The sequence below is a fragment of the Orbicella faveolata genome, unplaced genomic scaffold (genome assembly GCF_042242905.1).
Source record: "Orbicella faveolata isolate gen_17 unplaced genomic scaffold, um_ofav_v1 contig_35, whole genome shotgun sequence".
NCBI lineage: Eukaryota > Metazoa > Cnidaria > Anthozoa > Scleractinia > Merulinidae > Orbicella > Orbicella faveolata.
This window is the reverse complement of record NW_028301564.1, coordinates 11,239,021-11,250,641: the sequence shown is the minus strand read 5'-3', so window position 1 is coordinate 11,250,641 and position 11,621 is coordinate 11,239,021. Positions and strand designations below refer to the sequence as shown.

At 37.5% G+C, this 11,621-nt stretch overlaps 1 protein-coding gene across 1 annotated transcript; it reads left to right on the top strand.

The window, feature by feature from the left end:
- The first annotated feature begins 5,809 nt into the window (after positions 1 to 5,809).
- On the top strand, positions 5,810 to 10,519 carry LOC110054765 (galanin receptor type 1-like). Its single transcript, XM_020761123.2, has 2 exons — positions 5,810 to 6,418; positions 9,689 to 10,519. Exons 1-2 carry the CDS (start codon positions 5,810 to 5,812, stop codon positions 10,517 to 10,519), a joined length of 1,440 nt encoding a protein of 479 aa, XP_020616782.2.
- The last annotated feature ends 1,102 nt before the right edge of the window (positions 10,520 to 11,621 follow it).

Sequence of the window (11,621 nt, the reverse complement as noted above, 5' to 3'; positions counted from 1 at the left end):
TTGACTGTTTTGTTGATTTTTCAGCACATTATGTAACTCGATTTTGATATACATCAATCCGATAATTGTTCATTTCAAGTATCAGCCATTTGCACACGGCTTTGGGCAGTTCCAGTCCTGGTTCGCAACACAGATCTTAATCTGGCACCATCAGGCAGTCTTACTTGTAGCATTTTAAAATGAAGAATGGGATTCAACACATAATTAAAATTTGAGATTACCACCGCAAACAATTTAACTTTTCGGATTATATCTCCATGGAATCCACCAATTCGGACAACGATATTGCAAATGATGACTGGAAACCAGCAGAGTAGAAATACACCACATATTTTGTAAGTTAATTTGGTAATTTCGTGTTCTCGTCGTCGGTTCAAAGAACCTAAACGAGGAAAAAGAGAAGAGCGAAGCTTTTTGACGATTAAACAAAGTGTAAAAGCGATAATCATGACAGTGGTTACGTTAGGTAATGTGCCTAGAAACATTGTGTAAACTGTAAAAGCAGGACTGCCAGATGAAGTGGTAGGAGAGCTATAAGGATCAAGATGGAAACAGGTGGAGCTTTCGTGGTGTAGCATTACTCCATGGACAGAAGATAAAAGTAATGCCACGATCCAAACAAGCAAAATTACTTTCTTGACATTAGATGGTGATAAACGACGATATAAAGGACGAGCAACGCAATCATATCGATCAATGGCCATCAGCGACAAAGTTATAGCATTTAATACAGTAAAACCCATCGCCGAAGAAAATCCCAGTTTGCAGATCACATTCAAGGATATTTTGTGGACGAAAAAATAATTCACAATTATCACTGCCAAGTGTGCTGGCAGTTTTATTTGCGAAGACAGAAATCCAGTCAATGAGAGACTTGCCAGTAGGAAATGAGGAACTTTGCGTAGGTCATGTCGTCTTCGGAGCAGGACACAGACTCGCGCGTTGCCAACAGTTCCCGTTAAGAAAACGATTGTCAGGAGTATGACAATACTAATAGAAACGTCCCGTGAAGGAGCTTCTGAAATATAGCCAGGTCTATCTATAGAGGAGCGATTCATTGAAGATTTTTCTGGTAATAAACAAAATAGAAAGAAAAATCTTAGCAAACCAAAGCTTTTGTCATACACCTATATCAGTTCTGCAAACTGAAGAAAGTCAAATAGGACAAAGCTGAAGAAAGTCTAATAAGACAAAATTTTCGTTGTGTACTTAATACTATTCTCGCCGGAATATTGCTTGAAGTCGTCTGGATTTCTTCCTTTTTTCCCCAAACTTTCCACTTAGCTTCTTTTTTCGTCTCTAGCATTGACACAAATGACCCTCGCAACCATCCTCCAGGTTTTAGTTGAGAAGCCGGCTGCCAATTTTTGAGTAGCTAATATCCAAAAAATGATTGATGAATTCATCGGAAACAGCATGGCAATCTTAACCGTCCTCATAATGGCTAAAGATGGATTAATCATTTGTAATATATATTTTTTATAAGATTTTTTAATTAATGATCTTTTTTGACCAATCTTAACAGAGCGGAAGCTTTGTCAGATTAAATTAATAGCAACGTAATTCTTATGGATATAAGCTATGGATGCCAGTCAATCTTAGTGATTCAGATGAGCGGAAAGGTTAAAAAGCGACTGTGAAAAGCTTCTGAACCATTATTAAGATAATGATTCCCCCAACATAATTATATTCAACACTCTTAGATAAACTTCCAGTAAAAATCCTTCGGCGGTCTGATTGTTTTTAGGTAAAAAGGATACTTGGAAACTTGGAAACGAAATTTGTGTCGATACAAATCTTGATCATGAGCAAAAATCATTTACGGAGCCTCCAATTATTGTTTTCTGAACTTGGCTTGGAAGTACTGCTTACACAGAACGTAATAGCACGGCATTATAAAAAGAAAATAACCAAAAGACCTACATAAATAATAAACAGAAACCTCACTTAAAAACTTATTTCTAAAACCATTTGTTAGAAATAGTTCACACTAGCCACATAAACGACATAAACATAACGAAAAAAGAAGGACGTTATGTCGTTATTGTTGTAGTGTGCATCCTAACATAATGACATAACAGCAACTTAATAACAACATAAGGAAAAAAACGGATCTTCTCCTCAGGTTTTTACATGTCGGTTTTCGCGACCAGCTCGTTATATCGCTTGTGTGAGCCAACCCTTAGTCTGTTGACAGGTTTTGCACTCTCAGAGGTTAGAGGTGTACTCTGTCACACCCAAACCGTTGTAATAATGACCATACAACAGAAGAAATCTTTTACAGTGCTATAGCATTTCAAAATTTACGACGGGTAACACATATCTGTATTTAGTATAAATCTACTCGCGTTCTATCACGAGTACCGTTCTCTGATTGGCTACGCTTGTCATTTGTAGATAGTGAGTAGCACAGCAGCGTGCGCTGGCTGCCGCTTCTTTGCATTTTCGATTTAGATAAGTTCTGAATGACTTGTAGATTTATACTAAAACTATTAGATTATTCGCTCTCGATTCTATGCGTGATAGAAATCTCGAGCTCATAATCTTATTGTTAAGTATATGGAAGTGTACGCCAAGACATGAACCTTTGGTGAATTTATCAATAACTTGAAATACCAATTTCAAATCAAAAAATCCGTTAAAAATAATAAAATAAAAGCACTAATAACAATCGACAATGCTTGAATATCTTGACTAGCCTTTGGGTCGGCAGATCTTCAATATGTCCCAGGGTCAATTTAAGGTTTTGTTGCCAAGCTCGTTACTGATGCTATTCAGTGGAGTTACAGGAAATAATTTGATTTATGTAGTGGAGCACAAAATTGCACTTTTCTTTTTTTTTCTCAGAATGTTAATGTATGTGAATGTTAAGTTGTAATTATTGCCCTAACTGTCCAAAGCTACTTAGATTTCCGCTATTAATTTCTTACTTAGAGCCTCCAGTTAGAAAATTTGTAAAATCAGTATCAACATTAAAAGAGCTTTGCTGAAAGCTTCTCTGAATATTGCCTAGATCCTAAAGACGAAATTGTGCAACTCGTAGATATGAATTTTATCTTTAATGAAAGCACATTAATTTAACCTTCATTTATTCTCTATTGGAATATTTGTCAGGTTTAATGTTATGAAGGTAGTTCTTATGTAAAATCAAGAACGAAATAAAGCACTAACACAGTCTATTAATATTCCATCGCCTTAACACACAGTCAGACTCCATTCGCGCAAAAGTATTTGTTTAGGCTTTGAACAGACACTGAACTCATTACCAGTGTTTGACACCTCATTGGAATGAACATGAACATTGAACAGCTATCTTAATCTTAATTTATTCAATTTCGCACCTCTACCATTGGTATAAATTAGTTTACTTTTCGCACAAATATTTTTTAACTTGAAAATGGTGCCAGGATGACACCGAAACGTCGTTGCTCAGTTTTTTCGCTAATCTTTATTGTTAACTGCATTTCAAAACTTTTTTTAAAATTTTTAATTGACTTCCCATGTTTAGGTCCTATCGATTATAAACTTTTGCAGATCAGTGCAAACGCCTTTTGTCAGCAAGTAGGCAACTTGTTTGTTTGTTTGTTTTTATTGCATTCATCCATAGAGTTGCATTTGTTGCAGTTTTTCCCTTAGCAATTTTTCTTTTATCGGAGTTCAGTTTTCAACCCGATGTCAATGCTGCAGTCTTACTAATTTCATTCGTTTAATTAGGTATATTTAGCAATATCGAAACGCGAAACGTTACCCATACGATGCTCACCTGGCCGGGCGCTATGTCGCATCATACTAAAGTTCAAAAAAGGTAGCCCATGACAGCTGATTTGACCATTTGACTCCTTGAATATTTTTTTCATTTGTGAAGCATATTGTGGTAACTATTTTGATATAAAGCAATCTGATAACCTTCTTTTGCGCGCCTTGTACATCCTTCATTCATTCGCCATTTGCAGATGGCTCTCACTTGTTACAGTTCGGCTTTGCACAACAGATGAGTCACAGATCTTAATCTAGCGCCATGAGGCGTCTTACATGCATTACAAATGTTGACTGGAAAGCAACAAAGTGGAAACACACCTCACGTTTGTAACACGAGTCACACACAAAGTTGATGTCGCGATCATCGGTGCCAAGAACTTAACGAGTTAAAAGCGACAAGCGACAAATATATTTGGTGAGTAAATATTGCTTTCTGAATTGTCTTGAATATGCTTTAAGCAAATCATGCAGCCCATACGTCAAATTAAACCAACACAGAACTAAACTAAAACCTGTTTTAGACTTACAGCCCAGAATTCAGCCTGGTTTACGATGATCTACGATCGCTGCGTGCCAATTGCTATAAAACTCCATTACAAAGCTATCAAATTGCGCTCAGCGTTATTTCCAAACACCGCCAAGCCGAATTTTGTAGTTCTTGTAGTACTGATAGGGACAGCTGCTTCATAGACTGTTGCGGCTGGAAACCATGGAATCATTTTGCTTACGGCTCTCAAGAGCTGCGAAAATGCGTGAAAAGCACTATCCACTGGTTTGGAATTTAAAGTTTTGGACGTTTTTCTACTTGTTAAGGCGTTTCTTGGCTTCAATGAAGTATCTTTAACATTTCTTTCATTTGTCCATCTTTCTTTGTGAATTGTACGCTTCAAAAACGAACAGGATTCGCTACTGATTTGATCATCCCACATAGCGATTTGCATATATTGTGTTTACGAAGATTTCCTATTTTTGCTTGTTCAATTCATTCGGTTCGGTGAAATGCTTATTGGGGAATTTTTTCAATGTTACTGTGTCGAGCAAACGATTAGTATTTTATGGGAGCTCCACTTTTAGACTTGGCTAAATGTAGATGTTATTTTTAATTGTTTTAAAATACATTTCAGGTATTGGGACCATTGTGGGATTAAAAAGAAACTAAGTTATCATTTTAGAATTGCCAAATTATATATATAATCATGCTACAGTATTCTTTATCTAATATTGCTATACGTATGACAATATATCTATTTAACTTCTCTGTCTCTCACTTGACCTTTTGGGCTCGGCGTCGGTTGACTCAGCGAGGAGGGTAAAGGGCCCCCCTGTTTGGTCCTGTTTGGACCGATGTATGTTCATTCTAGCCGGTGTTTATCAAGAAAGGGTTAGTAGTCATAATTCGTGACAGCCATGTATCTTATCATAATATTTAAAGCTTGCCTCACCTCGAAATGCTTGAAGAGCTTTTTTACACCGCATACCCTACCCTGAAGATCTAGCATTTATTGCGAGCCACCGATTAATTAATGAAATAGTTGAGAAAATCTGGTCAAATATGATCAAATAGCACATCACATGAAAATGACCGTTAAGTACAAAAAAATAAAGATTCCGCGCAAGTCACCTATGACATAGACATTTTTTTTTTCAATTAAAATACAACAGAAAATTCATTGTCTTTTCCAAAACCCTTCCCAATATAGGTTGCCAGGAATTTTTGAAGAATAAATTTGGTTGCGATATTTCTCAACAGATTTAAGATTCTGGAAATTTCGTTGGTAGTCAAAAATAGTTTGAAATTACCAAAGATGAAGAAAAACTTATATTTTTCCTCGTGCAAGTTTTGGCAGATGAGATTTTCGTTCCGTGGCAAAGCATCTGCGTAGGCGATGGTTTTGTTTCTTTGTCTCATTATTTTACAGGAAATTAACTTTCATAAAAACTTTTGTCCAGTAAAGATTTAATGTTTGCCAGCGTTAATTACATGATCAGAAGGTCTCGTGGTCGCCCGATTATAAAACGTTTTAACATGGAGTAAAAGAAAAAATTCAAAATGCATCAAGCCAAACCACTTTTCGCCAAGGTTGTGATGGGCGTGTTAACAGTCATTCTGTCTTGCGCTTGTTTCCTGGGTAATGGTTTCGTTCTTGCAGTCATTGCGCGGTTTAAATCGTTACGAACAGTTCCCAACATTCTCGTCGCCAATCTTGCTTTTGTGGATCTGGTCAACGCAGCCATCACCGTACCGCCCTATATGATATACTACGTCTTCGAGGCCAGTTGGTTCAGAGGCAAAGCCTTGGGAATCATGACAGTCGTCTTAAATAGACTCTTTACGGTTCTCAACCTTGCTTCCATGATCGTCATGTTGACAAATATGTACTCGGCCATTTCTTTTGACCTTAAGTACTTTGTCTGGAAGACAAACAGGAAAGCTCTTCTCTCTGTTTTTCTAACTTGGTTCATTAGTATCGTGTCGGTGGCTTTTTCCTCAATCTCGCTATTCGATTTCAATCTTGGTGATGTTCATGTGATGGAGTACAGAGAGAGGATCTTCAAGGAGGGAAGACTCTTTGTCATGTCTTTTTTGGTGATTTTTCTTATTTTTGCCGCACTTGTGTGTTTTTTAACGGCCCGCGCAATCAAGAAGAAGCAAAAGAAGGTATTTAAATCGTTTAATGTTTTCGTAATTTACCTTGATATTGTAGTGGTAATTTTTTTCTTTTTAGACTTTTATAGCTCACCTTCTTTCACAACAAACAAATTTTTATTCGCTTTATTGGGCCAGGGGCTAACCCTTGGCTGATTCTTGCAAATCGGAGTTAGTGCACTATCACTTCGAGTGCAAATTGCATTACTAAGGAGACGTTATTAGATACACGCACACCGAGAGGAACTAACAAATTAACGTAAGATTATTTTCACAAGTATAACAAACCCGTCCGAGTCCATTTACGTTTTCTAGAGAGCCGATTTTTACGGGATATTTTTATACTATATTTTTATTCTTCATTCATACAAATATGTGGTGTTCTTCAGCTAACTTTGATGGTCGAGAACACTCAGTCAACATTGCCTAAAATGAGATTAATATGGTCTAATGTGGACACCCAGACACTACGGACATTTTTCTCGTTCCTCTTTGGATCCATATTAACCGGATTCCACTGTACTGGTTATAATTTCTGTCAATGCTACTGGAAAATTCCACATTTCTAATGGTACATTCATCGACAATTGAACGATCCCATAAATATAGGGGATAAAATTTGATGTCAATCTCTTGTTCAATGTCACTTCGTAGTCCTTCGTCGCTTTTATAAAGCCATGCAAACTGAAAGATGACCATAAGGAAACAAACTCGTTCGAGATAAAATGAACATCCGCCTGTGGGTAGCAAATTTCCTGACTGGTCAATCTATTCATAAGTACTAAATAGGGTACCTCATTCGGTTTCGTGAAATGTCTATTTCTAATTTTTCATCAGCATTTTGACGAATTTGACCCCGCTGACTCCACAAGGAGCTATTTTTCTGCTGTATGAAGGCCCTTGTTGGCAATAAAATTACATTTGTTGCTAGATTCCGACAAAACGGTAATCAGGTAGTGAAGTAAAGAAATTCTCAATCTTTCGAGTGCTTCGATGAAAGACGTTATGTTCATTACGAAGGCAGAAATCATACTGTCTGTGTTAAACAACGGCAGAAAACACCAACCGAGCGGTCTGTATTTATGATGAGGAGCTTTCTTTTTTGCAAAAAAATAGGCAAAATAACACTCGTTGGCCGAATAGCGATCTCTCGTCATCTCAGGGAAGTGAACCCCAACAATTACAATGCTCACTGGACGAGCGATTTATTATAAAAGCTTGCCCAGTGGAAGCAGTTTAGTCTTTCCAACCTTGAGGCTAGTGTAAAAAGGAGGTGTTATGCTCTCCGAGCAGAGGTACTCCAAGGTCACAGAACAAGAAGTGAATAGTTTACATTTTTATTATTTGATTTACTTGGTTTTAGTCACGTCTAGATACTCCGGACTTGTTCTGTCCCTTCACGCAGTCAAAAACTTTCTGTCGTGTTCGCTATCACCTGGTTTAGCCTTCTGCTAAATTCCTATTTTTAAAGCGTTCACTTATATATGTTTTTTCGTCAATAATCAGTTTCACAATCATTTCATTTGATTCTCTATGATAACGAATACGTCTGATTATAAAATATGATTACATAAATCAAAGACATTTCATGTCATTTGATGAAAACTCACTTCCTTAAATCATAGACCTTGGAAGGCCATAAATGTGTTCTCCAGAGTAAGTTATAAAATTTATACAAAAGCAAACAATTGTCAAATACTTGTGAAATGTTCGTGGCTAGTCTGACGCGGCGTTTCGTCTCGGCCAAGAGACTCTTCAGAGACCTTTAGAATTCAAAGGCAAACTCGTTGAGCATCACGCCCAAAGTCCCGTTCGCAAATTCTTGATGTTAACAGTCTGGCCCTCTATCGCAGAAGGATTCCCAACCGTACGGTTGGGAATCCTTCTGCGATAGAGGGCCAGACTGTTAACATCAAGAATTTGCGAACGGGACTTTGGGCGTGATGCTCAACGAGTTTGCCTTTGAATTCTAAAGGTCTCTGAAGAGTCTCTTGGCCGAGACGAAACGCCGCGTCAGACTAGCCACGAACATTTCACAAGTATTTAAGTTATAAAAGTCAATTTTAAGATATAAAAGTGACCCGTTTGGGCCATGAGTGAAACAAACCCAGGACCTTATTCGTAATTGAAAACCAAACCACTAACAGCTTATTTATTACTAAGAAAGTAAAACCATATACCAATTCTACTCAAACTTGTCCCATATAAATAAATAAAATAAATAACTAAATGAATAAATAAATAAATAAATAAATAAATAAATAAATAAATAAATAGCGCCTATCCAAGCGTGCATACGTGATCTAGGCGCTTTACAAGTTATAAAATACGATTAAACTAGAATAATATTAAAAAATAAAATAAAACAAGAATCAATAAAATTATTCCAAAAAGACTTCCTTAAATAAATGAGTTATAAGCCGAGTTTTGAAAATATGAAGATATGAAATCTGGAAATATGAAATATGAAATATGAAAATATGAAATCTGAAGGTAGGACATATCTCTATACTGTCATTCTCGGGAGACATCAAGTCTCACTTCACTAAAAAATAAATCAACAGCATCTTTCTTAAACCATTTCTGGCATCTGTGTTAATCACGAAATCCTGATCATTAAAACCCCAAATCACGGCAAACACGTCATTTAGCGATATTTCACAATTTCAAATAAAAGTTAGAAATTCATGCAAGTTGTCCTGTAACACAAGGTCGGGCAATTTTGCTGCTGTAGGTTATTGTAAGTCTTGTAGTATCTGTAGATCTTTATTTTTGTACTAAACTAAGACGATCATTTTCTCTCGAAAGCAACTCGTTACCGAAAGTTTAGCTGAAGTTCAGTTTGTGATCGACAGGTGTTGTCTCGTTGGCGAATCAAATTACTTGAACAATTCTAACAAGGACTGTGATTGACTTATTTTACCATGCCTTATGAGAGTTCAGATATACGCTTACGCCACCGGTAAATAAGCTTTGGTTTGAAAATATTAGCCGAATGCGTGGGGAAATTAACGGATTTTTTTAAAACGAATATAAAAGTACCGAGTTCTGTTCTGTTGTAAAGCACACATACAGGAAACGATAGCGCACTCAAGAAATAAGGAGAAACACTCCCCTACACCTTTTTCTTGCTCTAGTCCCTCCTGCGTGCTTTACTACTTCTCTATTTACTGCTTCTCCAGTTACTTCTTTATTTATTTACACGAGTCAGGCCTTCTTTCGCGGACTCCGCACCGATGTGGCCACGAAAACTAATTCCGTCTCCCTCTTGTTTTGATACAGAGAGCAGATTTGAACCTACCACCTCTCCAGGCTGAAGCTCGACTACAGTGCGAAATCAAAGCGACCAAAACCATCGTTATTACAGTAGTTGCTTATTTCCTCTGCTACGTTCCTGCTATCCTGTATGCAGTGGTGGGTTCTCGGGAACTAAAACAGGTGAATTCCTGGTTTGCATTCATCGCCTCGAGCAGCCTCTACATCTCAAGCGCTCTGAACCCGATCATTTACTATCTGCGAACCAAACGATTTCGTTCAGCTTTCAAGCAGTTTCTTAAGGATCCTTTTGGTTCAAGTGATTTCGAAGGGAAACTGAAAGGTAAGCCAAGAAAGTTGGATGTGGAAGGAGTTGAAGATGTAGACGCGCATCAAACAAAACATAACAACCAAAGAGGGCAAATGTATTCAGGCAAACAAAGAAACGGAATAAGGATTGTTCCCATTGAACGCCTGGGAGCTGATCCCTGTGCGCATCATGACGTTGGTGATGATAAAAAATACGACGACAGGAAAGAACAAAGTCCTTCGAGTCTTCAAGCCCAAAATTCATGCCAGGGACAGGTTGAAGAAAGTGACAAAGAAAATGAAAACAAGTCAAGGAATTGTGGTTTGAATAACAAGTCCAGGAAACGACACTCATTTTCATATAAAGAGAGAGTATTTCCAATGGGAGTAAGTACTGGAGATACAGATGAAGAGAAACCAGATGTTAACGTTCGCCGTTCAGAGAGGGAAACTGAAAGACAAGATTTTTCGGAAAAGAGAACAAACGCCATGGCAACTATTGAGGAGTGGATTAGAGAAGTGGAAAAACTAGAGCAGGAGGTCACCTAAAAGAAAATTGAAACTGAAGTTTGATCTACTTAAAAAAAAACACATAGAGACACCGAGGTAAATGGCCTTATTTTCATGTGTATCACTGAGATCAGTGTTTTAATTAATGTTAGCTGAATCACAGCAATTATTGCTGTAAAAGTTTTTATCAAGTGTGGCTTATCAATCTTAGCATGTAGTCTTAGGTCGAATAATCTTTGCACATACATGATCAGGCTTGAAATTTAATTTTAATGCATGCAGAGGACTTTGGAAAAAAACGGCTGGGTCTTACTCTTGCTGTAGTTGATCTATTTAGGCGAGGTGGAGAGAAAGTAGGCGTGCATAAGAGTACAATTTTCTTTAGAAAAGATGTTAGAAATTCCATTTTTGTCATGACACAACGCAATACACAAATTCTACCTCCTCCGTGTTTCACTTCCAAGAAATCGATGTCCAGGGCAATTTCTTGGACACAAAATTACTTCTTTTCCTGCCTAGACAGACTCTTTTTTTTAAATCAATAATTGACATAGAAATTCCGAAAACAAATGGATGCGTCAGAATAATATTTGACCGCGCAAAATGTGCAGCCCTGCAAGAAAAGTCACATGATTTATCAGGTGGTCAACAGGCGAAATCAAACGTATTTCCAAAATAAGGGGGAGCCCGGGCGTCCCGGGCCCTTCCCCTAGATCCGTCACTGATTTCGTGTATTTAGTGAAATAACAGAAAGGCAAAACTGAGCGCAGAAAGTGATTGATTCGTTGATCTGTCGAAAAGATTAGTTCAGTTGTTCAGTCTTCACAACTCTTTCTTGAAGGTTCTGCACGGAAGATTCACACTGAAGTGAATTACCATGTTGCGGTAAGCGACTTCTAGAAATTGCCGTCGCGTTTTCTAAAATTATTGAAGGCACTTGTCAAGTGCCTTTGGCAAGTGCCTTTGGCGAGATATCTTCAAAAGACTTGTAAGGTCTTCATGATTTGAATCCATGCTCTAACACATTTTATACATTGCATAGCAATAAATTTCGCTAACCTTTGACAATAGCACTTGAGTTGCTTTGTCGGTTCTAAACACATAGTTTTGTGTCGGTCGTCGGCGATTACCTCGCGGCTAA

Bases quoted from the DNA above. Each gene is read 5' to 3' on its own strand.
- LOC110054765 (XM_020761123.2), top strand. From the start codon at position 5,810: ATGCATCAAGCCAAACCACTTTTCGCCAAGGTTGTGATGGGCGTGTTA. The intron at 6,419-9,688 runs GTATTTAAATCG...GTTTTGATACAG, and splicing joins TCAAGAAGAAGCAAAAGAAG to AGAGCAGATTTGAACCTACC.